We start from the raw sequence: 25,157 nt of genomic DNA on the forward strand, positions 1-25,157 counted from the left end.
CTTAGTTGCGGCATGCATGTGGGATCTAGTTCCCCGACCAGGGATTGAACCCAGGCCCCCTGCATTGGGAGAGCGGTGGCCCACTGGACCACCAGGGAAGTCCCTAATTTATGCCTTTTATTTTATTTTATTTTTTAAAATTATTTTTTAGAAATTTATTTATTTTATTTTTGCCTGCGTTGGGTCTTTGTTGCTGTGCCTGGGCTTTTCTCTCGTTGTGGCCAGCGGGGGCTACTCTTTGTTGCGGTGTGCAAGCTTCTCATTGCAGTGTCTTTTCTTGTTGTGGAACATGGGCTTTAGGCATGCATGCTTCAGTAGTTGCGGCACACAGACTCAGTAGTTGTGGTGCACGGGCTTAGTTGCTCCGCGGCATGTGGGATCTTCCGGGGCCAGGGCTCAAACCCGTGTCCCCTGCATTGGCAGGCAGATTCTCAACCACTGTGCCACCAGGGAAGTCCTTTATGCCTTTTAAATGAGGAATTTTCCAAGGCATTTTCTGGTTTATAACAGAGCAGAGTATTGATATGTATATACATAGAAACATATAAAAGACCCTTTTTGTTCCAGTTTTGCTATTTCTCTTTTAATCTTATTTTTTCCTCCTTTGCTCCATCATTCTACTGCTTTTCTATGTAACTGTCTGGTGATGCATATAGTTTTAATTCATATCTATCATGTCTTTTTAATGTAACAGTCCCTTGTTCCCACCCCTCCCACCCCCGCTCCCCCATTGGCTTTCGGAATATAGACTATCCCACATTCAGTGTTTAACATGTTGCTTTCTTGTGGTGGTGTTTAGTTTGTTCCACTAGCCCCTGTATTTCCTGACCACTGGTAGTTAGATTTAATGGCTCGGTTTAGATTCAGATTTACTTTTTTGGGTCAGTATGATTAATAGGTGATGTTATATATTTTCCATTGCTTCATGTTTACTTAGTCCACCGATTGTGAGGCTGATTCCTCCATTATAAAACTTCCTATTAACTTGTCAACTCTTGATTTTAACATCTATTGATGATGTTTCTGTATATTCTTTACTTTATTAGGGATTGTAAAAAAAAAATGGTAAATGGTGATCATAGAATTGTGTTATTTTTTCTACTTTTATTAGTTGGAATTTTTCTATAAAGAACTTTCTACCATTAATTCTTTGCTTACCCTATGTACTGGCAGAAAAAATTTCCCTTCTTCCCTTCTAGATTCTTTGGTCTAATAATTAAATTGACATAGGCAGATTAATAGGAGAAAAACAATTTTGAAAAATACTAGATTTAATTTCATATGTACAGGAGCCCCAAGTATATGAGACCCAAGGGCAGGTTGGGCAGTTGAGGCTCATATGCCATCTTGAGCTAAGGAATGGGATAGGGGCCTGGGGCTTCAAAGGTGAGGAGGGTAATTTACTGGACAATAAGAAGAGCGGATGTTTGATAGTCAATGTTTGCCCTGTTGTACAGGTAGGTCTTTCAGATAAAAAGCTATCTCTGGTAATAGCTCTCTTTCTGACCCAGGCTCCCTATCTAAATTCTTCAGGTAGTTAAGGGATAGGTAAAAGTTTTTCTTGACTCTGCTGGGTCTTGATTGCCTTCAGCTCAAAAGAATTCACATGCCAAAGTGACATATTTTGAGGTCACAGATTCTCCTCCTCACCTAAAATATCATTTGTTCAGGAAAGACAAGGGCTTGATTCCTTCCTTTTATTTTATTTTACTTTTTTATTATTTTACTTTTGGCTGCTTTGGGTCTTTGTTGCTGTGTGCGGGCTTTCACTAGTTGCAGTGAGCGGGGGCTACTCTTCGTTTTGGTGCGCGGGCTTCTCATTGCGGTGGCTTCTCTTGCTGCAGAGCATGGGCTCTAGGCGTGTGGGCTTCAGTAGTTGTGGCATGCGGGCTTAGTAGTTGTGGCTCACGGGCTCTAGAGCACAGGCTCAGTAGTTGTGGCGCACGGGCTTAGTTGCTCCGCGGCATGTGGAATCTTCCCAGACCAGGGCTCGAACCCGTGTCCCCTGCATTGGCAGGCGGATTCTTAACCACTGCACCACCAGGGAAGTCCCCCTTCCTTTTATTTTAAGTCTTTGGAGTATTATGTTGATGTATTCCAATGGTGATTGATCATTTTTTTTTTTAAGGAGTATTATAGACTTACAGGTTTAAAAATATTTTAGTGTATTTATTTCACTATAGACTCATGGTTTCTTGCTTTATTTAGTTGATTATAGTCTATTATTATCAATTATTTTTATGCTCAGCTCCCCCAGATTTAGCCTGTGGAAGCCCCTTCAAGTTGGCTTTTCTGTCCTTTTGACATGTCCCCATTGTTTTTTTGAGTATTTCCTTACTTTCTAGCGCAAGATATTCCAGGCCCACCTTGTAGTTTTTCTTCCCCTGCCGTGGAATCAGACTTTTATCCAAGAAGCCCTGGTTCCTTTTAGTGGAGAATGGTAGTATTTAGCAACAGAGATTTGAGGGCTCATTGCTACTGGGGTGTTACTGCTCTTCAAGCCTCTCAGTGGGCAGAGCTAAGGAATTATCTGTACATATACATATATGCACATAACACGCACACACTGTGAGTTTATACCAGTACCTCCAAATTCCCTCCTAGTGCCGTAAGTTAACTCTAGTTCCTCCCTCTTTTTATTTGTGAACTCTGTTCTCCGACAGTGAGAATCTTGGCTCCCATTACCAGTTAGTATGTATCCACGTTCTCATTGCTGCTGCTGTGTTTGCATGGATGTCCTTTTCATCCCAGTCAGGCTCTGTCATACTGCATGGGGCCACCATGGCTATCTTCTGCCTTCCAAAGTGTTCCTATGTCCTTTTGACCTGACTCCTGTTAGTTGTTATTTTTTAAACTTTTTATTTTGAAATAAATTCAGAATAACAGAAAACTTGCCAAAAGACAAAGTTATTCCCATACACTTCATCTAGATTTTCCAAATATTAGAGTTGTTCCTTGCTCATCATTTTCTCACTCTCACTTTCTCTCTGTTACTCTGTGTGTGTGTATGTGTGTATACACATATTGTTTTCTGAACCGTGTGAAAGTAACTTGTAATACTCCTTTACCTATAAATACATCATCATATATTTCCTAAAAACAAGAATATTCTCTAACCACAGTGCAGTTATCAAGATCAAGAAATTAACCTTGACACAGTTCTATTATCTCATCTACCAATCTTACTCAAATTTCACCATTTGTCCCACAAATATTCTTTGTAGTAAAAGAGAAGAAGGGTGTGGAGAAAAGGGAACCCTCTTGCACTGTTGGTGGGAATGTACATTGATACAGCCACTATGGAGAACAGTATGGAGGTTCCTTAAAAAACTAAAAATAGAATTACCATATGATCCAGCAATCCCACTACTGGGCATATACCCAGAGAAAACCATAATTCAAAAAGACACATGCACCCCAATGTTCATTGCAGCACTATTTACAATAGCCAGGTCATGGAAGCAGCCTAAATGCCCATCGACAGACGAATGGATAAAGAAGATGTGGTACATATATACAATGGAGTATTACTCAGCCATAAAAAGGAATGAAATTGTCATTTGTTGAGACGTGGATGGATCTAGAGACTGTCATACAGAGTGAAGTAAGTCAGAAAGAGAAAAACAAATATCGTATATTAACGCATGTATGTGGAACCTAGAAAAATGGTACAGATGAACCGGTTTGCAGGGCAGAAGTTGAGACACAGATGTAGAGAACAAACGTATGGACACCAAGGGGGGAAAGCGGCATGGGTGGGGGTGGTGGTGTGATGAATTGGGAGTTTGGGATTGACATGTATACACTGATGTGTATAAAATGGATGACTAATAAGAACCTGCTGTATAAAAGAATAAATAAAATAAAATTCAAAAATTAAAAAAAAATACCATTAAGTCGCTTAAAAAAAAAAAAAAAAGAGAAGAGAAAAAATTTTTTGTTTTTTGGTCCATGATCTGAGGATCACATACTACATTAATCTTTTAATCTGAAACTGTTTTTCATTCTTTGTCTTTGATGACCCTGACATTTTTGAAGAGTACAAACCACTTATTTTTAAGAATGTCACTTAATTTAGCCTTTTCCTTGTGATTAGATTTAGGTTACATACATTTTTGGCAGGAATAGCCATATACGTGGTGGTGTGTCCTTCTCAGTACATCATACCGAGAACTTTTCTTTGCTGTCTTGCTTTCTAACTTAGGGCCCCAGGCCTGTGGGGTCCTCAGATGACAGGAAAGAGCAGCCTTTAAAGCCAGATGCTCTTGTTGTGGTTCTGTACCTGGTTAGGGATGCTAATGGCCGATGTAGAGGCTTGCCACCTCCCTTTCCCACCCAAGTCTAGAACCAATTGAGAAAGATGAAGGAGTCAAATGGAAGGCCAGAGTATTATGAGCTTTACTATTGATAAAACTGGGGTTGGAGAATGTTGCCCTCTCTACTTCTTTCCCTCTAGTCTGGCCTTTGATGCTGGTCTTAGTTGGTAGGGCTGCTGTAATAAATTACCACAAACTCATATGGCTCAAAACGAGAGAGATTTATTCAGTCACGGTTCTGGAGGCTAGAAGGCCAAAATCAAGGTGTCAGAAGGGCCATGCGTTCTCTAAAGGATCTGGGAAGAATCTGTTCTGTGATTTCTCTTGGCTGGTTGTGCTTGCTGACATCCCTTGGTTTGCAGCTGCATGGCTTCAATCCGCCTTCATCTTTACATGGTGTTCTTCCCTCTGGGTCTGTCTCCCCTCCCACCTTCTTAAAAAAATTTTATTGGATTATAGTTGATTTATAATGTTGTGTTAGTTTCAGGTGTACAGCAAAGTGATTCGGTTATGCATATATATATATTCATTAATTTTCACATTCTTTTCTCATATAGGTTATTACAGAATATCAAATAGAGTTCCCTGTTCTATGCAGTAGATCTTTGTTGGTTATCTATCTTATATATAGTAGTATGTGTATGTTAATTCCAAGCTCCTGATTTATCCCTCCCCCCTGTGTTTCCCCTTTGGTAACCATAAGTTTGCTTTTGAGTCTCCTCCCCTTTTATAAGGAGACACCAAAGTCATGTTGGACTAGGGTCCACCCTAATCGAGTTTGACCTCTCTTAACTTGATTATATGTACAAAGACCCAGTTTCCAAATAAGGTCACATTCACAGGTATTGGGGGTTAGTTTTAGACATGTCTTTTGGGGGACACAATTCAGCCCATAACAATGCCTCACCGAGGTTGCCTGCAAAGCAAACGCTTACTTAGCTCCCTGTGAAACCAAGCTGGGTGAGCTGCAGTGGTGGAACTGAAAGGCCAGACTTCCAGCTGCCTCAGGTAGGGCCTAGGCCCTCCCTCCGGTGAACCTGGCTCACAGGGACTGGAGTAGAGCAGGGTAGTAGCGCCTGCTCTGTCCAGGCCTTGGTTGCTCAATTTATTTTTAAAATCTCACTGTAGGAAAGGAGAAGTAAGTGAGGACTGGAAAGGATGGCCTCCAGAGTTTGGGTAAGGCCTCATGAGGAGCCAGGGGGAGGCGGGAACAGAGTTCTCTTCGAACACTAGCCCAGCTGGTATTTGTCCCTCGGTTCCTTTTCTTTCTAGCCAAGTGCATTATCTGCTTAACTGGTGAGTGCTGTTATCTCCCAGGGGGCTGTGCTTTATAGTAGATCCTCAGATGTCCTCTTCAGTGTAGACCAGTTCTGTGGCAGGCATTGTCTAAGAAACTAATACTCCCATGGTGAGAGCCATCAGTTTTTACTCTTCTCACAGAAACTGTTTAAACAACAGGACACAGGTCAGAAATACAGGTGTATATAAGGAAAGCAATATAGGCTATAGATTGACATTTAGCAGGAAAGCCTCAGCCTTAGTTTCTTTTTTATTACCAAATAGAGATATATTATTAGAATAAGGAGAGTAGGTGTTTTCCCTTCATGATAAGATAAAATTTTTCAGCAAAGAGGCTTGGGTGAGTTGTTTAAGTATGAATTAGTGTTAGATTTTTTGTTTTTGTTTCCACTTAATGAAAAAGATCTTTAGTTCATTAAAAAAGTTCTTAGGGTACTTACTATAAATATGATTATTTGGTTTGAGTGGTCTCGAAAACATTGAAGGCCAGCTCTGTAGAGGCAAAATAACAAAGTTATCATCACAGATACTGTTGTCACTCACTTTGGGGACTCAGTCTGTAAAGAGGTGTAGCATTAAAAAAAATGTCTATTGCATCACCTTCAGTAGAAAATCATAGAGATGTTTCTTGCAAAATATGTCTTTCTCCAACTAGGAAACATTATTGCAAGAGCACTTTAAACCTTCTTTTCTGCTTGGCTCAGAGAAATAAAGGTAAAAGAGAGAGAAGCAGGGCTGGGAATTTGATCTTAGCAACATGATTAAGTTTAATAATGATAAAGGTGGATTAAGAAAATCTCAAGGAACTAAAAATTTATAAACTAACTTTTAAGGGTAAAGAAGGTATGTAGACAACCCCAAGATGAAATGAAAATGGTTATAAATGTCCAAAAATGATCAATATCACTAGTAATCAAAGAAATGAAACTTTGCACCAGACTTTTTTGCCTGTCATATTGGCAAAGATTTGGGTGGTGGGATTAACATTAAATCTTAAGATACTTTGACGTTTTAAATTTTATCATGATCATGTATTAACTTTATAGATTGAAAAGGTCTAAATATAAGCTATCTAGGTCTTTAGTAAATGTACCTGATTTGGAGGTAGAATTGGTTTTGTGTAATCAAGGGAGTACTGACGTTAGGAAGAGGCAAAGTTTACTTCTCAGACGAGTTAGCAAGCTAGATCAAGGGCGAGGGTTTAATTCTGATTGTTATGTATTTGCTGCATATCTTAACAGTTGCATTGCTTGTTTTTCTTTTTTTTAAAAAAAATTATTTATTATTTATTTTTTGGCTGCGTTGGGTCTTCATTGCTGTGCGTGGGCTTTCTCTAGTTGCGGCGAGCGGGGGCTACTCTTTGCTGTGGTGTGCGGGCTTCTCATTGTGGTGGCTTCTCTTGTTGCGGAGCACGGGCTCTAGGTGCATGGGCTTGAGTAGTTGTGGCTCGCAGGCTCTAGAGCACAGGCTCAGTAGTTGTGGCACATTAAATTAGTTGCTCCGCGGCATGTGGGATCTTCCCGGACCAGGGCTCGAACCCGTGTCCCCTGCACTGGCAGGCAGATTCTTAACCACTGTGCCACCAGGGAAGTCCCTAGAAAATTCATTCTTTCTAGGAAGGACTCTGAGGAGGAGAGAAATATAATTAGGTCAGTGATTTAATGCCAGGAATAGGAGCTTGGGAGGAGGAGTAACTAGGGGCAGTTTTTCTTTTCAGGAGTCTGGGGAGAGATGAGGGAGTCTCCCTAACAGGGTGATAGAAGGGAATGGTTAAGTAACTAAAAGAGTTTTTGCTGGGGGAACTTACCTGCTATTTGGGAGAAATGACCACTGACCTCACCACCCAATAACTCAGCACTGATGCCCGCATCATCTTCTCTGCAGAGACTGCCCCAGCCATCATGGAGGTGGCCGAGGTGGAGAGTCCGCTCAACCCCAGCTGTAAGATCATGACCTTCAGACCCTGCATGGAGGAATTCCGGGAGTTCAACAAATACCTCGCATACATGGAGTCTAAAGGAGCCCATCGAGCGGGTCTTGCAAAGGTGATTATCCTCAGATCTTTTAAGCCAGAAAATGATCACTTGGGCTTTCAGTTATGCTTAGTCTTCTTGATGTGGAAACTTGTTTCTTCCAAAGGAAGACATTTGTAAAATTTTTGTTCTTGTTAATCCATTAATGCAGTTAATGCAGTGGGAAGCATTGATAGGCTTAAAGTAGAGGAGAGGAGGATATGGTGGCTGCTTGTTTGTTTATTTGTTATTTTTGTGACATTATTTTGATAAGATCACACTGGCTTCTACATGAAGAATGAATTTGAGGGGGAGGCAGAGCAGAAGCAGGGAGTCTTGTCAGGGGTAGTTGTGACGTGCTCAGGGACATAAGGGTAAGGCGCTGAGGACTGCATTGCAGGGTTGCCCCCATAAGCCCAGAGTTAGAGCTTTGAAAGAGAGATTGTCTAGATTTGAATTTAACCTGAGATAGGTGTATCTTTCTATAATGGAAATCTATTTCAATTTAAAATTTTCCTCAAGAATAGATTTTATTGATACTTGCTTCGTTTTGTTATTGTTCTAAATGTTAAGTTTATAATCTGGGTTTCTGTAGACTTGTTGGCATCACCACATAAATTCCTGAGCCCCAGCAGAGCCTTCTCTACTGTGGCTCGTCACGGGTTCTCCTTGGAACCCCATCTCCGTGGAAGGTCCAGTAGCATTGAGAGCAGACAGTAGCCTCGGAGAGAACTTGCAGAACTGCAGGGGTTGGTGTTCAAGTCCTCCTCCTGCATCTGGACGCAGCTGCTTGTAACCTTGGACTATTCTGACATCTCTGCCTTGAAGTCTGTTCTTTGATATGTATGGTTCAAGTCACTCCTAGAAAAGGTTTAAAATTTGGGGATATTAAGTTGAGTGAACGTTGATTAGGGGTGGGTGAGAGAGATAAAGAAGATAAAGGTTTATAGTGAATTTCTCAGATGAGCTATCCTTAATCTTTTCATTAGGTTCGCTCTTAAAGATCTCATTTTTGGAACCTTAACATTTCCGGGTTGTCTTTGAGGAGGAAAAAAATCATGCTTAAGTTGAAGAGAATGATATTTCAGAATCAGTTGACACACAGAATTTTGATCATAAACTTAAAATGAACCGGTTAGCAAGGTTTTGAGCTTTATTTGGGCAGAGGGGTGTTAGGGTGACTGTCTGTCCTCTTCTCTGGGCTCTGAATGCAGCCCTTTGTCCTGTTGTTCTCCCTCTTTTGTTGCCTGAAAACATATATCTTACTGTGTTCCACTGGGATTAGTGAATGTTCTGTGGTCGGGGGCACGTTTAGTAACCTTAGAAGAGGAAGCAGCAACTAGCCTCACAAGGGAGCTGCAGGCACACAGAGGACACCTGTGCTGCCTTGGGTGTTCTCTGACAGAATGACGTTAATGAGAACTACAGTTAGTTTTCTGAATGTTGAACCAGACACACCTGAGTCCAGACTTTTTTTTTTAAGTGAGACTCACTGACAAAGCTGGAGTTACTCATTTATTCAATCTTGTGGTAATTTCCTTTTACTTATACTAGGAATACAATAAACTGTTTTATTCCTACTCATTTTTGCCATCTTTTACATCAAGTCACATGGACTCAGTTTCACCTCATTTCCTTCTTTTTCTGGAAGTTACAGCAATAGCAAATGTATAAAAGATTTAAAATTATAGTTAAAAAATAAGATTTTTGTTATAGTCCTGAACTTACAGATTTTTAAAATTCTGTCTGAACATTTTAATTGAAGTAAATGAACACATGCAGAAAATATTCACAAAGGTAATATTTAGAGTTTTGTAAATGTATTCCTTCTTTAACTTTAGAGAAGAAAATTTGGTTCAAAATTTTTGGGGGGTGAACAACTGCCTTGTTTTTCACAACACAGGAAAATATTTAACTCTAAACATAATACTGATTTTAATTGTAGATATATTTCTAAACAGGAGCCTGAATAAATCTATGTTTTATATTTTGGAATACTCACAGTTATTTCTGATGAAGAAAATGTTAGTATTTATAACACTCTTAAATACTGCCCTCTCCCCTTTCAATATGTGATCAAGACAATGTAGTATGTTTATCCGTATCCATTTGGTGCGATTGTCCATATGCTTTTAAAATACTGAGTATGTGTCTCATTTTAAGCTAACATACCTTGGAGAAAATAAAATGTATAATATTGCCATATTGCTGATGAAAATTAAATTAATTTTAGACTTGACTGCTCCCCCCACCTCTTTTTTGAATTAATAGGGTCATTTATCAGCTGTATAACATTGGCCAAGTCACTCCTTCCCCTGCTCCAGGTTTTCTCATCTGATGAAGCTTGACTTAAACCTTTCACAAAAGCCAGTTGCAGGTGCAGTGTAGATAAAATGTGAAAGACAAAACCTTAAAACTCTTAGAAAACAAAATAGAATGTATTCATGCCCTAGAGTAGGAAAATATATATTTTTTAAACAGAAGATCGAGGCAAAACATGAAGAAATTGGATTATATTAAAGTTAAGAACTTATGTTTATCAAAATATACAGTTTAAAAGGTTGAAGGGAAAGTTACAGGGTAAGAGAAGATATTTGATATATGTACACACACATACATATAGATAATGGCAAATACACACACACACACACACATTCTTCTAAGAGTAACCAGACTATATACAGAATCTCTATACATTAATAAGAAAAAGACTGACAGTGCAATAGTAAAATGAGCAAGAGGCTTGAATAAGCACTTTACGAAAGAGGATATCTGTAGGGTCAGTGAATATATGAAGAGATTTCTTTAGTTATCAGAAAATGCAAATAAAATCCACACTTGAGTACCATTACACACCTTCCAGAAAGACTAAAATTTAAACGATCAACAATGCAAAGTGATGATGAAGATGTGGAGCGACAGGAACTTTCACACATTGCTGGCAGGAGTATGAAATGGTACAACCACTTTGGCAAAAGTTTGGTAATAACGATTAAATTTGATCTGTACGTATCCTTTGTCCCAGTAGTTTCACTGTTAGGAGGGTCTGTGCGTGTGTGTATTTTAGAGAACCGTGTGCCCACGTGCAGCAGAAGATGCATACAGCAATATTAATAGTGTTGTTTGTAGTTGCCAATAATTAGAAAAAAACAAGTGACCACCAAGTAGTCACCCTTACAAATAAATATTTATACGAAGGCATACTAAGTAGGAATGAAAGTCAATGAACTTCAGTTACCTAGGTCATCATATTTGAATCTCACAAAAATATTGAGTAAAATATAAAAGATAAAGAATGTATGTATATATGGATGCTTATGTTTCTGTACATTTAAAAAACTGTTGTTAGCGTTTACACACAGACATAAAACTATAAAGCCCAGCAAGGAGATTAATAGCTTAAGTGCCATGATAGTGACCACGTTTTGAGTAAGAGAGGGATGTATTTGGAAAAGGGTACCAGGACCTCTGGGGTGCTAGCAGTATCTTACTTCTCACACCTGAGCAGTGGGTACTCTGGTGTTTGCTTTATAATAACTCACAAAGCTACATGTTTGTGATTAATGCATTTTCTGTATGTGTGCTATCTATATTTTGCAATTAAGTTTTTAAAAGAAGTTTGTCTCTAAAAATTAGGATAACTTCTAAAGGTGGATAAATTCCAGCTATAAACCATGACTCAATTCATAACTTTGTTCCTTCTAATTTTTGATCATATGAATATGTATTTTTGGTTTTACTGTTGATGATCTTTTCATTGTTAGTAATTAAGTGTTGAAATATTATGGGAAAGCAGTGGTGTGCTGAGCTACTTCATACAGGCACATGAGAATTGAGAGTGCACATCTTTTCCAACCCCATGTTCAGTGACATCACATTGGTAAGCTCAAATTGGCCATGGCGGGAGTAGTTACACCATGGAAATAGGCAAAAACCACAAATCAGGGTTCCCCCACCTCCCCAGAAAGTTGTTGGTTAAACATTTACTTGCACACCACTCTGATTTGCCATATTGTGTGAGAGGTGTTTAAAGAAACGATATCAACTAAACCAATATTTATTTTTCTCATGGTACTATAAACAGCACTTGAACTCTAGCAAGTTATTTTACTTTTGTGTGTCTCTCAATTTTACCTTTAAAATAGAGAGGTTAACAGTAGCCACTAAAAAATAAGTTAATACAAGTACAGTATTTTGTATAGTGAGTACTCAGTAAATTTTGCTGTTTTAAAAAAGTCATGTCAGTAAGGTGAATATTTGGGAGAATGCAAGCATTTCCTTTAATGTGAATCTTCACAGTTCTTTTACACATTTGTCATATAAATGCTGAGAAATTCTTCACTTGTATTCTGTTGGAATAGGAAAGCTAAATAACTACCTGGAATGTTTTCCAAATAATATTTTATTATTTTACTTTTAGGTGATTCCTCCTAAGGAGTGGAAGCCAAGGCAGTGCTATGATGACATTGACAATTTGCTTATTCCAGCGCCAATTCAGCAGATGGTCACAGGGCAGTCAGGACTGTTCACTCAATACAACATCCAGAAAAAAGCCATGACAGTGAAGGAGTTCAGGCAGCTGGCCAACAGTGGCAAGTGAGTAGATTCAGTTTACTATTTTTATTTCTTTAGAAGATATAGGTGAACATGGTAAGAAACCAAGTAGATGGGAGCTTGTGGTGAAAAGCAGGAGTCTTCTGCACAATCTCTTTCAGTCCTCATTAAACTGTTACTGTTTTCTGTTTTTCAGGTGGTTGCCTGCCTACTTACTTTAGTTTATTGCTAGGGAAATTGTTCCTCATTTTATCATCTCATTCATAATATTTGTAAATGTTTTTTTTCCTATCTTTTAGTTGCCATGAGTTTTTGATTCTACACTTGATTCATCTTTGTTAGGCAAATTTTCTTCTGTGTGTGACAATGTTTAAGTCTTTTTTTTTTTTTAAAAAGCATTCCTCTTTTTTAATAATTAATTAATTAATTAATTAATTAATTAATTTTGGCTGCGTTGGGTCTTCGTTGCTGTGTGCGGGCTTTCCCTAGTTGGCATCGAGCGGGGGGCTACTCTTCATTGTGGTGGGCGGGCTTCTCATTGCAGTGGTTTCTCTTGTTGCAGAGCATGGGCTCCAACAACTTTCCGGGGAGGTGGGGGAACCCTGACTTGTGGTTCTTGCCTATTTCCATGGTGTAACTACTCCCGCACAGGCACGTGGGCTTCAGTAGTTGTGGCACGTGGGCTCAGTAGTTGTGGCGCATGGACTTAGTTGCTCCATGGCATGTGGGATCTTCCCGGAGCAGGGCTCGAACCCTTGTCCCCAGCATTGGCAGGCGGATTCTTAACCACTGCGCCACCAGGGAAGTCCTGACAATGTTTAAGTCTTAAATGATAAGTTATATATATTAGAAGATGAGTAATTTAAAAAGAAAATCCTTGAATGACTTGAAGGGCCACCATTATTGTGTTAGTCACCTGCTGCTATCTAACGAATCACCCCAAACCTTAGTATCTTAAATCAATAAACATTTAACATCTCAGTTTCTGAAGGTCAGGAATCTGGGAGTGGCTCAGCCAGGTGGCTGTGGCTCAGGGCCTCTCCTGAGGTTGCATTCAAGTTGGCTGGGGCTGCTGTCACCTGAAGGCTTGACTGTGACTAGAAGATTTTCTCCCAAGATTGCTCCCCTTACGTGGCAGTTGGCTGGAGTCCTGAGTCCTTTGCCACATGAACTGCTCCTCATGTTGTGGCAGCTGGCTTCTTCCAACGCAAGTGATCCAGGAGTTACCAAGATGAAGACACAATGTCTTTTCATGACCTGTTTCTTGACTGTCATTTCTGCCATATTCTATTTGTTATAAGCCAAATGCAGCTCATACTTAAGGGGAGGAGAATTAAGCTGTAAGTCTTGAAGGGAGGTGTATCAAAGAATTTGTGGATATATTTTAGAAACTATCACAGTTATGATTATTATTAAATTGCCCCCCCGTTTGTTTTAAAGTTTCTGATACGGTGGTTAAGGCCTTAGATCAAAATATTAATCTGGAAAAAAAAAATACCCCCCCAAAACCAACCAACCAACCAATCATCCAACCCAAAAACATAAGTGTCTAAATTCTCTGGATGGGTATTCATGAGATTAAGTTCTTTGGATAAATTTAGTTGATATCTTTTAAAAAAAAAATTTATATTTGACATAGTAAGCACTTGATGGTACTTGAAGAATCTTTTTTCTGTGTGAAGTTCCTATTATGGAGCATTCTGGCTAATCCAAAGCAATTAGACATTTTATAATTAATTCAAGTCGCTCTTGAATTTTTTTTTTTAACATCTTTATTGGAGTATAATTGCTTTACAATGGTGTGTTAGTTTCTGCTTTATAACAATTGAATTGTTTTTCATAGGCATTAGTAAAGCCTCATTGTTTCAGATTTCATTGATTGAGAATGTGAAACTTTTATCATGGACTAGGCTTGTTTGCTTTCATACTCTTTAAGAACTCTTTAATAAGTTCAATGCTAAAACAAGATTGCAGAAGCAATTTTATCCAACTTTTTTTTTTTCCTAACCCAGTGTTAGAAAGATATTTTCTTTTCTTTTTTTTTCTTTTAACTTAATTAATTAATTTTTGGCTGCATTGGGTCTTCATTGCTGCACATGGGCTTTCTCTAGTTGTGGCAAGAGGGGGCTACTCTTTGTTGCGGTGTGGGCTTCTCATTGCGGTGGCTTCTTTGTTGTGGAGCATGGGCTTTAGGTGTGCGGGCTTCAGTAGTTGTGGCATGTGGACTCAGTAGTTGTGACTCGTGAGTTCTAGAGAGTAGGCTCAGTAGTTGTGGCACATGGGCTTAGTTGTCCATGGCATGTGGGATCTTCCTGGACCAGGACTCGAACCTGTTTCCCTGGCATTGGCAGGTGGATTCTTAACCACTGCGCCACCAGGGAAGTCCCTATCCAACTTTTTATAAGTATAAACTGTTTACCATATTCTGTTCTCCATCTTCTAGTGCCTATTTCCAGAGTCATTCTTAAAGTATTAAATAGCTTACAAAACCCCCCTCCAGGCTACGTGGGTCCCTGGGGGCATAGGAGGGAGGCCGGGGAGATCAGGAGAGGCAGGTGGGAGGGGTCCTCCAGAAGAAGCTGGAGAGGAGCGGAGGGCGATTGCCCCGCCCACTCAGGCACGGGGAGCCTGCTGAGCTCCCAGGCTGGTCCCCTGCTCTCCCAGGTGCCCCCCCACCCTACCGGCCACATTGGCCCTGGGGGCATAGGAGGGAGGCCGGGGAGATCAGGAGAGGCAGGTGGGAAGGGCCCTCCCAGATCCCAGACCGGAGGTGCAGGAGAGGAGAGGAGGGCATTTGTCCCACCCACTTGAGCCCAGGAAGCCTGCTGGGCTCCCAGGTGAGATCCCCTGCCCTCTGAGACCAGGGATGGGCGGGGCACGCCTGGGCCCCTTCTGTTCCTTGAGCCTAAGCCCCACCGCCCACAGCCCCCAGGGCCTTGTCCAGACCTGTGGGTCCTGAGCATTAGCCCCACCCACTGCCCAGACCTCACCCTTGCTTAAGCCCCGCTCTCCACAGCCAAGGCCTCCCCCCCACTTTTTTTTTTTTTCCTTTCCTTCCTCCTCTTTTTTACTATTGTGGTACTGATGTACCTTCTGGTTGTTGACTCATCTATATTTTTATTTTTACATTTTTTCTAACATATCTGTTAGTTTCCTAGTCTAATTTTATTTTTTACTTTGTTATTTTCTCTCTTTTTTTTTTTGCCAGCCCATGCGGCTTGCAAGATCTTGATTTGCAAGCCTGGGGTCAGGGGGAAGCTCCTGCGGTGGGAGCTCTGAGTCCGAACCACTGGACTAACAGAGAACCTCAGACCCCAGGGCATATTCATCGAAATGAGGTCTCACAGAGTTCCTCATCTCAGCAACCAAGACCCAGCTCTACCCAATAGCCTACAAACTCCAGCGTTGGAAGGCTCAGGCCAAACAACCAGTAAAACAGGAACACAATCCCACTCATTTAAAAAAAAAAAAATGAGATGGCAAAAAAATATGTCACAGATGAAGGAGCAAGGTAAAAACTTACAAGACCCAGTAAATGAAGAGGAATAGGCAATCTACCTGAAAAAGAATTCAGAGTAATGATAGTAAAGATGATCCAGAATCTCGGAAATAGAATGGAAGCATGGATTGAGAAAATACAAGAAATGTCTAACAAAGATCTAGAAGAACTAAAGAACAAACAAACAGGTGAACAACACAGTAACTGAAATGAAAAATACACTAGAAGGAATCAATAACAGAATAACGGAAGCAGAAGAACGAATAAGTGAGCTGGAAGACAAAATGGTGGAAATAACTGCTGAGGAGCAGAATAAAGAAAAAAGAATGAAAAGAATTGAAGACAATCTCAGAGACCTCTGGGAGAACACTAAATGCACCAACATTTGGATTATAGGGGTCCCAGAAGCAGAAGAGAAAAAGAAAGGGTCTGAGAAAATATTTAAAGAGATTATAGTCGAAGACTTCCCTAACATGGGAAAAGAAATAGTCACCCAAGTCCAGGAAGCACAGAGAGTCCCATACAGGATAAACCCTAGGAAAAACACACCAAGACACATATTAATCAAACTAACAAAAATTAAATTCAAAGAAAAAATATTAAAAGCAACAAGGGAAAAACAAAAAATAACATACAAAGGAATCCCCATAAGGTTATCAGCTGATTTTTCAGTGGAAACTCTGCAGGCCAAAAGGGAGTGGCAGGATATACTTAAAGTGATGAAAGAGAAAAACCTACAACCGAGATTACTCTATCCAGCAAGGATCTCATTCAGATTCGAAGGAGAAATCAAAAGCTTTTTTTTTTTTTTTAAAGATAATTATTTTATTTTTTTTAAAATTTATTTATTTATTTTTGGCTGCCTTCCTTCTTCATTGCAGTGGCTTCTCTTGTTACGGAGCATGGGCTCCAGTCGTTGTGGCACGTGGGCTCAGTAGTTGTGGCTCGCAGGCTCTAAAGCACAGGCTCTGTAGTTGTGGCACACTGGCTTAGTTTCTCCGTGGCATGTGGGATCTTCCTGGACCAGGGATCGAACCCGTGTCCCCTGCATTGGAAGGCAGATTCTTAACCACTGTGCCACCAGAGAGGTCCCTCAAAAGCTTTTCAGAGAAACAAAAGCTAAGAGAATTCAGCACCACCAAACCAGCTTTACAACAAATGCTAAAGAAACTTCTCTAAGCAGGAAACACAAGAGAAGAAAAAGACCCGCAAAAACAAACCCAAAACAATTAAGAAAATGGTAATAGGAACATACATGTCGATAGTAACCTTGAATGTAAATGGATTAAATGCCCCAACCAAAAGACACAGACTGGCTGAATGGATACAAAAACAAGACCGTATATATGCTGTCTACAAGAGACACACTTCAGACCTAGGGACACATACAGACTAAAAGTGAAGGGATGGAAAAAGATATTCCATGCAAATGTAAATCAAAAGAAAACTGGAGTAGCAATACTCGTTTCAGATAAAATAGACTTTAAAATAAAGACTGTTACAAGAGCTAAGGAAGGACACTACATAATGATCAAAGGATCAATCCAAGAAGAAGATATAACAATTATAAATATTTATGCACCCAACATAGCACCCCAATACATAAGGCAAATTCTAACAACCATGAAAGGAGAAATTGACAGTAACACAATAATAGTAGGGGACTTTAACACCCCACTTACACCAATGGATAGATCATCCAAACAGAAAATAAACAAGGAAACACAAGCTTTAAATGACACAATAGACCAGATAGATCTAATTGATATTTATAGAACATTCCACCCAAAAGTGGCAGAATACACTTTCTTCTCCAGTGCACATGGAACATTCTCCAGGATAGATCACATCTTGGGTCACATATCAAGCCTCCGAAAACTTAAGAAATTTGAAGTCGTGCATCTTTTCTGACCACAACGCTATGAGATTGGAAATCAATTACAGGAAAAAAACCGTGAAAAACACAAATATGTGGAGGCTAAACAGTGCGCTACTAAATAACCAAGAGATCACTGAAGAAATCAAAGAAGAAATAAAAAAATACATAGAAACAAATGACAATGAAAACATGATGACCCAAAACCTATGGGATGCAGCACAAGCAGTTCTAAGAGGGAAGTTTATAGCAATTCAATCTCACCTCAAGAAACAAGAAAAATCTCAAACAATCTAACCCTACCCTTAAAACAACTAGAGAAAGAAGAACAAAACCCAAAGTCAGTAGAAGGAAAGAAATCATAAATATCAGAGCAGAAGTAAATGAAATAGAAATGAAGAAAACAATAGCAAAGATCAATAAAACTAAAAGCTGGTTCTTTGAGAAGATAAACAAAATTGATAAACCCTTAGCCAGACTCATCAAGAAAAAAAGGGAGAGGACGCAAATCAACAAAATTAGAAATGAAAAAGGAGAAATCACAACTGATACTGCAGAAATACAAAAGATTATAAAAGACTACTACAAACAACTATATGCCAATAAAATGGACAACCACGAAGAAATTGACAAATTCTTGGAAAGGTACAATTTTTCAAGACTGAACCAGGAAGAATTAGAAAATATAAACAGTCCTATCACAAGTAATGAAAAGGAAACCGTAATTAAAAATCTTCCAACAAACCAAAGTCCAGGACCAGATGGCTTCACAGGCGAATTCTGTCAAACATTTAGAGAAGAGCTAACAGTGATCCTTCTCAAACGCTTCCAAAAAATTGCAGAGGGAGAAACACTCCCAAACTCATTCTACGAAGCCACCATCACCCTGATACCAAAACCAGAAAAAGATATCACAAAAAAAGAAAATTATAGACCAATATCACTGATGAACATAGATGCAAAAATCCTGAACAAAATACTAGCAAACAGAATCCAACAGCACATTAAAAGGATCATATACCATGATCAAGTGAGATTTATCCCAGGGATGCAAGGATTCTTCAATATACGCAAATCAATCAATGTGATACACCACATTAACAAATTAAGGAGTAAAAACCATATGATCATCTCAATAGATGCAGAAAAAGCTCTTGACAAAATTCCACACCCATTTATGATAAAAACTCTCCAGAATACGGGCATAGAGGGAACCTACCTCAACATAATAAAGGCCATATATGACAAATCCACAGCAAGCATCATACTCAATGGTGAAAAACTGAAAGCAATTCCACTAGGATCAGGAACAAGACAAGGATGTCCACTCTCGCCACTGTTATTCAACATAGTTTTGGAAGTCCTAGCCACAGCAGTCAGAGAAGAAAAAGAAATAAAAGGGGTACAAATTGGAAAAGAAGAAGTAAAACTGTCACTATTTGCTGATGACATGATACTATACATAGAAAATCCTAAAGATGCCACCAGGAAACTACTAGAACTGATGAATGAATTTGGTAAGGTGCAGGATACAAAATTAATGCATAGAAATCTCTGGCATTCCTATACACCAACAACGAAAAATCGGAAAGAGAAATTGAGGAGACACTCCCATTTACCATTGCAACAAAAGGAATAAAATACCTAGGAATAAACCTGCCTAGGGAGGTGAAAGACTTGTACTCAGAAAACTATAAAACGCTGGTGAAAGAAATCAAAGATGACATAAACAGATGGAGAAATATACCATGTTCTTGGATTGGAAGAATCAATATTGTGAAAATGACTATGCTACCCAAAGCCATCTACAGATCCAGTGCAATCCCTATCAAACTACCAATGGCATTCTTCACAGAATTAGAACCAAAAATCTTACAGTTCCTATGGAAACACAAAAGACCCCGAATAGCCAAAGCAATCTTGAGAAAGAAAAACGGAGTTGGAGGAATCAGGCTCCCCAACTTCAAACTGTACCACAAAGTTACAGTAAGCAAGACAGTATGGTACTGGCACAAAAACAGAAATATAGATCAATGGTACAGGATAGAATGCCCAGAGATAAACCCATACACATATGGGCATCTAATTTATGACAAAGGAGGCAAGAACATACAATGGAGAAAAGGCAGCCTCTTCAGTAAGTGGTGCTGGGCAAACTGGACAGCTACATGCAAAAGAATGAAATTAGAACACTACCTAATGCCATACACAAAAATAAACTCCAAATGGATTAAAGATGTAAATGTAAGACCAGACACTATAAAACTTTTAGAGGAAAACACAGGAAAGACACTCTTTGACATAAACCACAGCAAGATCTTTTTTGACCCACCTCCTAGAGTAACAGAAATAAAACCAAAAATAAACAAATGGGACTTAATTAAACTTAAAAGCTTTTACACAGCAAAGGAAACCATAAACAAGAGAAAAGGCAACCCTCAGAATGGGAGAAAATATTTGCAAATGAAACAACAAAGGATTAATCTCCAAAATATACAAACAGCTCATGGAGCTCAATATCAAAAAAAAAACAATCCAGTTAAAAAATGAGCCGAAGACCTAAATAGGCATTTCACCAAGGAAGACATACAGATGCCCGAGAGGCACATGAAGAGATGCTCAGCATCACTAATTATTAGAGAAATGCAAATCAAAACTACAATGAGGTATCACCTCATGCCAGTCAGAATGGCCATTATCAAAAAAGCTAGAAACAGTAAATGCTGGAATGGGTATGGTGAAAAGGGAACCCTCCTGCACCGCTGGCGGGAATGTAAATTGATACAACCACTATGGAAAACAGTATGGAGGTTCCTTAAGAAACTAAAACTAGAACTACCATATGACCCAGCAATCGCACTACTGGGCATATACCCTGAGAAAACCATAATTCAAAAAGAGACATGCACCACAATGTTCATTGCAGCACTATTTACAATAGCCAGGACATGGAACCAACCTAAGTGTCCATCGACAGATGAATGGATAAAGAAGATGTGGCACATATATACAATGGAATAGTACTCAACCATAAAAAGAAACGAAATTGAGTTATTTGTAGTGAGGTGGATGGACCTAGAGACTGTCATACAGAGTGAAGTAAGTCAGAAAGAGAAAAACAAATACTGTATGCTAACGCATATTATGGAATCTAAAAAAAAAAAAATGGTACTGATGAACCTAGTTGCAGGGCAGGAATAAAGAGGTAGGCATAGAGAATGGCCTTGATGACGTGGGGTGGGAGGGCGAAGCTGGGGCGAAGTGAGAGTTGCATCGACATATATACACTACGGAATGTAAAATAGTTGGCTGGTGGGAAGGAACAGCATAGCACAGGGAGATAGGCTTGGTGCTTTGCGAAGGCCTAGAGGGGTGGGATAGGGAGGATGGGAGGGAGGCTCAAGAGGGAGGGGATATGGGGACATGTGTATGTATATGGCTGATTTGCTTTGTTGTGCAACAGAAACTAACACGGTATTGTGAAGCAATTATACTCCAATAAAGATCTATTTAAAAAAAAGTATTAAATAGCTTAGTTCATTTAGTGGAACCTCTACTTGACTACTTTGATATTTCAAGAGACTATTTGTACTTGGAAATAATCAGATAATACTTACTAGGAAATGTTGGTTAATACCCTTAAAAATCATCATAATTATTATGAGAAAGTTCTGTGGGGTTTCAAAGGAAGGTAAACCTTCTGTGGTAGTTAATTGGAATGGTGTAATTTCATTTCATAGGTGCTATTGAGATGGATTTTGAAGGAAGGTCAGAAATGTTACAAAACTAATGCATGCTTATTTAAAAATTCAAACATTATAGAAATGCGTAAGTTCAACTCCCAGGGACAATCATTGTTAATAATACATGGCGATTCAAAATATTGATGAGTACAGAGTCTCAAAGTCCTGTGTTCTCTTGTCATGGAGAAACTTTGATTATCATCTCTAGCCCATTTGATTATCGTAGCATGGTGTCAGTTTTCTATTTAGAGGGAATTTATCTTACTAGGCACTTACTTTATTCATATCTCTGTTTTTATTCTGGTGGCTTAGTTGTAGATTGACTCTTCCTGAAGGTAACCGTTCAGGTGACAGTCTCTGTTTTGTGTTCCACTGTGTACCCAGTGCTTGGTACACTATCTGGGACATGGTAGGTGCTGTTTCAATATATGTTGATTGAAAAAATAAATAGTGTCATGAAGCTAAAATATACTTGAAGTAGTATAAATTATTAAACAGATTGTAAAGATTTACTTATTAACAGAATATACATTTCTTGATATTCTGAAGTTCAAAGATAATTTAAAAAATAGTGGACTCAAAAAAAAAAAAAAAAAGTAGTGGACTCTAGGGACTTCCCTGGTGGTCCAGTGGTTAAGAACCCATGCTTCCAATTCAGGGGGCTCAGGTTCCATCCCTGGTCGGGGAACTAAGATCCCACATGCCACGTGGAGTGGCCAAAAAAAAAAAAAAAAAAAAATGGTGGACTCTTTTTTCTCGTTACAAAATATAACTATCATGAGAAATTGTCTGAAAGATTATTTCCAGATTAAATGTTATTTCTTTCAAAGTTGATGTATCTTTTGAGTTGCATTAATTTCACTATAATTGTTGTAATGTTGTTACCTTTGAAATTTATATTTTTGTATTTCCTCTGTGAGTTTCATATGAAAATTTATTTCAAATGCCAGTGAAATGGGTTTTAAGCCTTAAGCCAAGGCTCTACTTGTCCACTCACAGCTACACTAGGATCACATGGTCTTCATAACAGTTATGGAATGGTCCTAAGATGGGACTAATTTTCATGGTAGGCAAGAGGCATTTTTCTGGTCTTTCTGTTCATCTGTTCTCCTTCAGTACATGCCCTTGCATAGGTACACAGTACATAATGTGCTTGGTGGTAGAGAGGATAACACGCTCATTTGGTTAATAACATAACTTAGTCCAAAGAAAATCTGGAGACCTCCAACATATCTTTACTATAAAAGTTTGTGGAGGTGAGTAATACGCTGCTTCCCATCGCTTACATTGTTGATCTGTACTTTCTTCTAGGCATGGAGCTACGTGCTTTACAGAATTATCTGATGGAGCCTTCACAACAGCTCAATTGTTATCATCCCTGTTTTATACAGGAATAACTGAGGTCCAGAAAGATTCAGTCTCCTGTCCTGGGTTATGTAGCTTATAAATGGCAAAGCCTGGATTTAGATCCAGGCAGTCTGGTTCTGGAGCCCTGTCTCTTAACAGCTGTGCTATAGTGAATGAAAGATTCTGGGTAAGAAGTGTGGTTGAATCAGTTTTGAGCAAGTTGACGCTGGATTTGTGGAATAGGCGTGATTGTTTGGCAGTCCTTTAGGGATGGAAACTGTAGCCAGGTTTCATTAGAATCAGGTACCAAGTAAGTGAACTGGTCCCTTTTTCCAAGTTTAGTATCAGTGTTTGTTTCAAATATTCAGGGATTTTAGACTTTAACCTCAATAGCTAATACCGAACTATAGCTTTCTCTCCTAGAGTTATGGGTTGCTAAAAATTGATCCTGAGTGGGTGAGTATATGGTGATAGATTCTTTAGGTCTTCTCATAGTGAAAGGCAGTTTAGGCTTTCAATTTCTAAAATCTAAGAAGTTTCTTTAGAAGTCATAATAAACAGCATCTTTGCTACCTTTTTTTGTCACCTGACTCTGACCTCTGGTTAGCTTGTTTAGCTTGTGCCTGGAATGTTTGTTACTATTGGAACCCTCTAATCAAAGCATTAGAATGAAGTGGAGTGGATTCTTTCATACCCATCCTTTTTATTTTTGGTTGCCCTGTGAGATTAAATCTGTAAATTACTCTGTATTTCAAATACAGTTGTTAAATCAAGTTGTTTGGCATTCTTGCTTATTGCTTAGATAATCAGTTTGGCATCCCCAGTGTAGTAGATGTAGATGTTGCTTGTTCTATAATTCTCCAATCTAAAATGTCCAGTAAGCTTTATAGGGATTGCTGCTTCTGCTAAACACCTTTTTCACTATGTGTGTTCCATTGCTTTCTCAGTTTGTTGATTTCTTTGCTAATTTTTTTTTCCTGTAGAACGTTGTGTTTTTTTTTTGTTGTTGGTAGTAATATAAGATTATTGTTCAAAATCCAAATAATACAGAGAAGTGCCTTTCTGTAATTCCTATGTAAGAGATAACCATTAGTATTAATAATTTAGAGTATATTTCTTTCTGGCCATTTAATATACAGTTACAGATCTTTTTTTATGTAAATAGGATCATAGTATATTTACTGTTCTGTAATCTGCTTTATTCACTGTGGAAAGATTTTAATGTCAATATACAGAAAGATCTGCCTTACTTTGTGTTCATTTATTTAACGTAGTCCTAGTTGCTGGATGTAAGCTTGAGGTTTCAGTTAATGCTGCAGCAACATCCTGGGTCATATATCATTGTATACATCTCTGTGTTGTTGAGATGAATTTCTAGAGTTGAATTTTAGGGTCAAAGGGACATTTTTTTAAGGCTATTGAAAAATTATACTCTGGTACCAGTATATACCCCGACTCAGCTGTGTAAGAGAGGTTTCATTCTTTACCACAATTTATATATTAAGCATTTGCCAGTCTGAGAGGTGCAAAATATCTTATTTTAGTTTTACTTTCTTGGATTTTTAGTGAGATTGTCCTTTGTCAATTTTTCTATAGAAAAATATAAGAAATTTTAAGTGAATTACATATAATTAGTAATAAATATTAAATTACGTATATAACAAATTACATATATGTAATTATATATATATAAAATACATATATTCTAAGTTATATGTTTTGTCTTTTATATGTAAGTCTTTTATTCTAAGTTATATGTTTTGTCTTTTACATGTAAATCTCTAAAATGTCCTAGTATAGTATAATTGGTTAAAGATTTTAGAAAATATTTTGAAAGCTAAAATACTATTAAGTAGTTTTCTGCTTCTATTGTTGATACTTTCATAAAAGTATTTTTCTTATTCATCAAAAAATGAGGTTTTCATATAGAGTTATTTAGGAATCTTAGAGTCTTCAGAGATCTATGATAAACATTTATATATTTACTTGTCAGATTTGACAACATGAGCTACTGCAGTGTTTTCATTTTGATAGAATTTTGTTTAGAAAGTGATTTAAATAAAATGGGTAGGGAAAATCTTAAAATTGTCTTACTGTTTTGTGCTTTGTTTCATCTCCCTTTTCCAGGTATTGTACTCCGAGATACTTGGATTATGAAGATTTGGAGCGCAAGTACTGGAAGAACTTAACCTTCGTGGCACCTATCTATGGTGCAGACATTAATGGGAGCATATATGATGAGGTATATTTCTATTACAGTGGGTTTTGTAAAGCATCATTTCATGTTACTATTTTTGTTACCGTTTTCGGTGGTTGAGTAGTAGTCATTTGTTGTGCTTTGTGTGACCCATAATTCTTCACAGGACAAGAGGAAATAAAGACACATCAGTATGATTTCTGCTGCTTCTGTTTTTTACATTGAAACCAGCTAATTGTACAAATATCTGAGCCTGTTCAACAGTAATATAGTATGTGGTTATCTGGCTGATCTTCAAATTACACTCAAAATTT

General features: G+C 38.5%; 1 protein-coding gene across 3 annotated transcripts in view; it reads left to right on the top strand.

The window, feature by feature from the left end:
• KDM4C (lysine demethylase 4C) overlaps nucleotides 1–25,157 on the top strand; it is a 396,061-nt gene that overhangs the window by 28,217 nt on the left and 342,687 nt on the right. For all 3 annotated transcript variants that reach the window (XM_061200412.1, XM_061200413.1, XM_061200414.1), the window contains exons 2-4: nucleotides 7,500–7,660; nucleotides 12,048–12,223; nucleotides 24,774–24,888. In XM_061200412.1, coding sequence (XP_061056395.1) covers nucleotides 7,517–7,660; nucleotides 12,048–12,223; nucleotides 24,774–24,888 — 435 coding nt within the window. In that variant the 5' untranslated portion in view covers nucleotides 7,500–7,516. The remainder of the gene's footprint in view (nucleotides 1–7,499; nucleotides 7,661–12,047; nucleotides 12,224–24,773; nucleotides 24,889–25,157) is intronic.

Source organism: Eubalaena glacialis, chromosome 9 (genome assembly GCF_028564815.1).
Source record: "Eubalaena glacialis isolate mEubGla1 chromosome 9, mEubGla1.1.hap2.+ XY, whole genome shotgun sequence".
Classification (NCBI taxonomy): Eukaryota; Metazoa; Chordata; class Mammalia; order Artiodactyla; family Balaenidae; genus Eubalaena; species Eubalaena glacialis.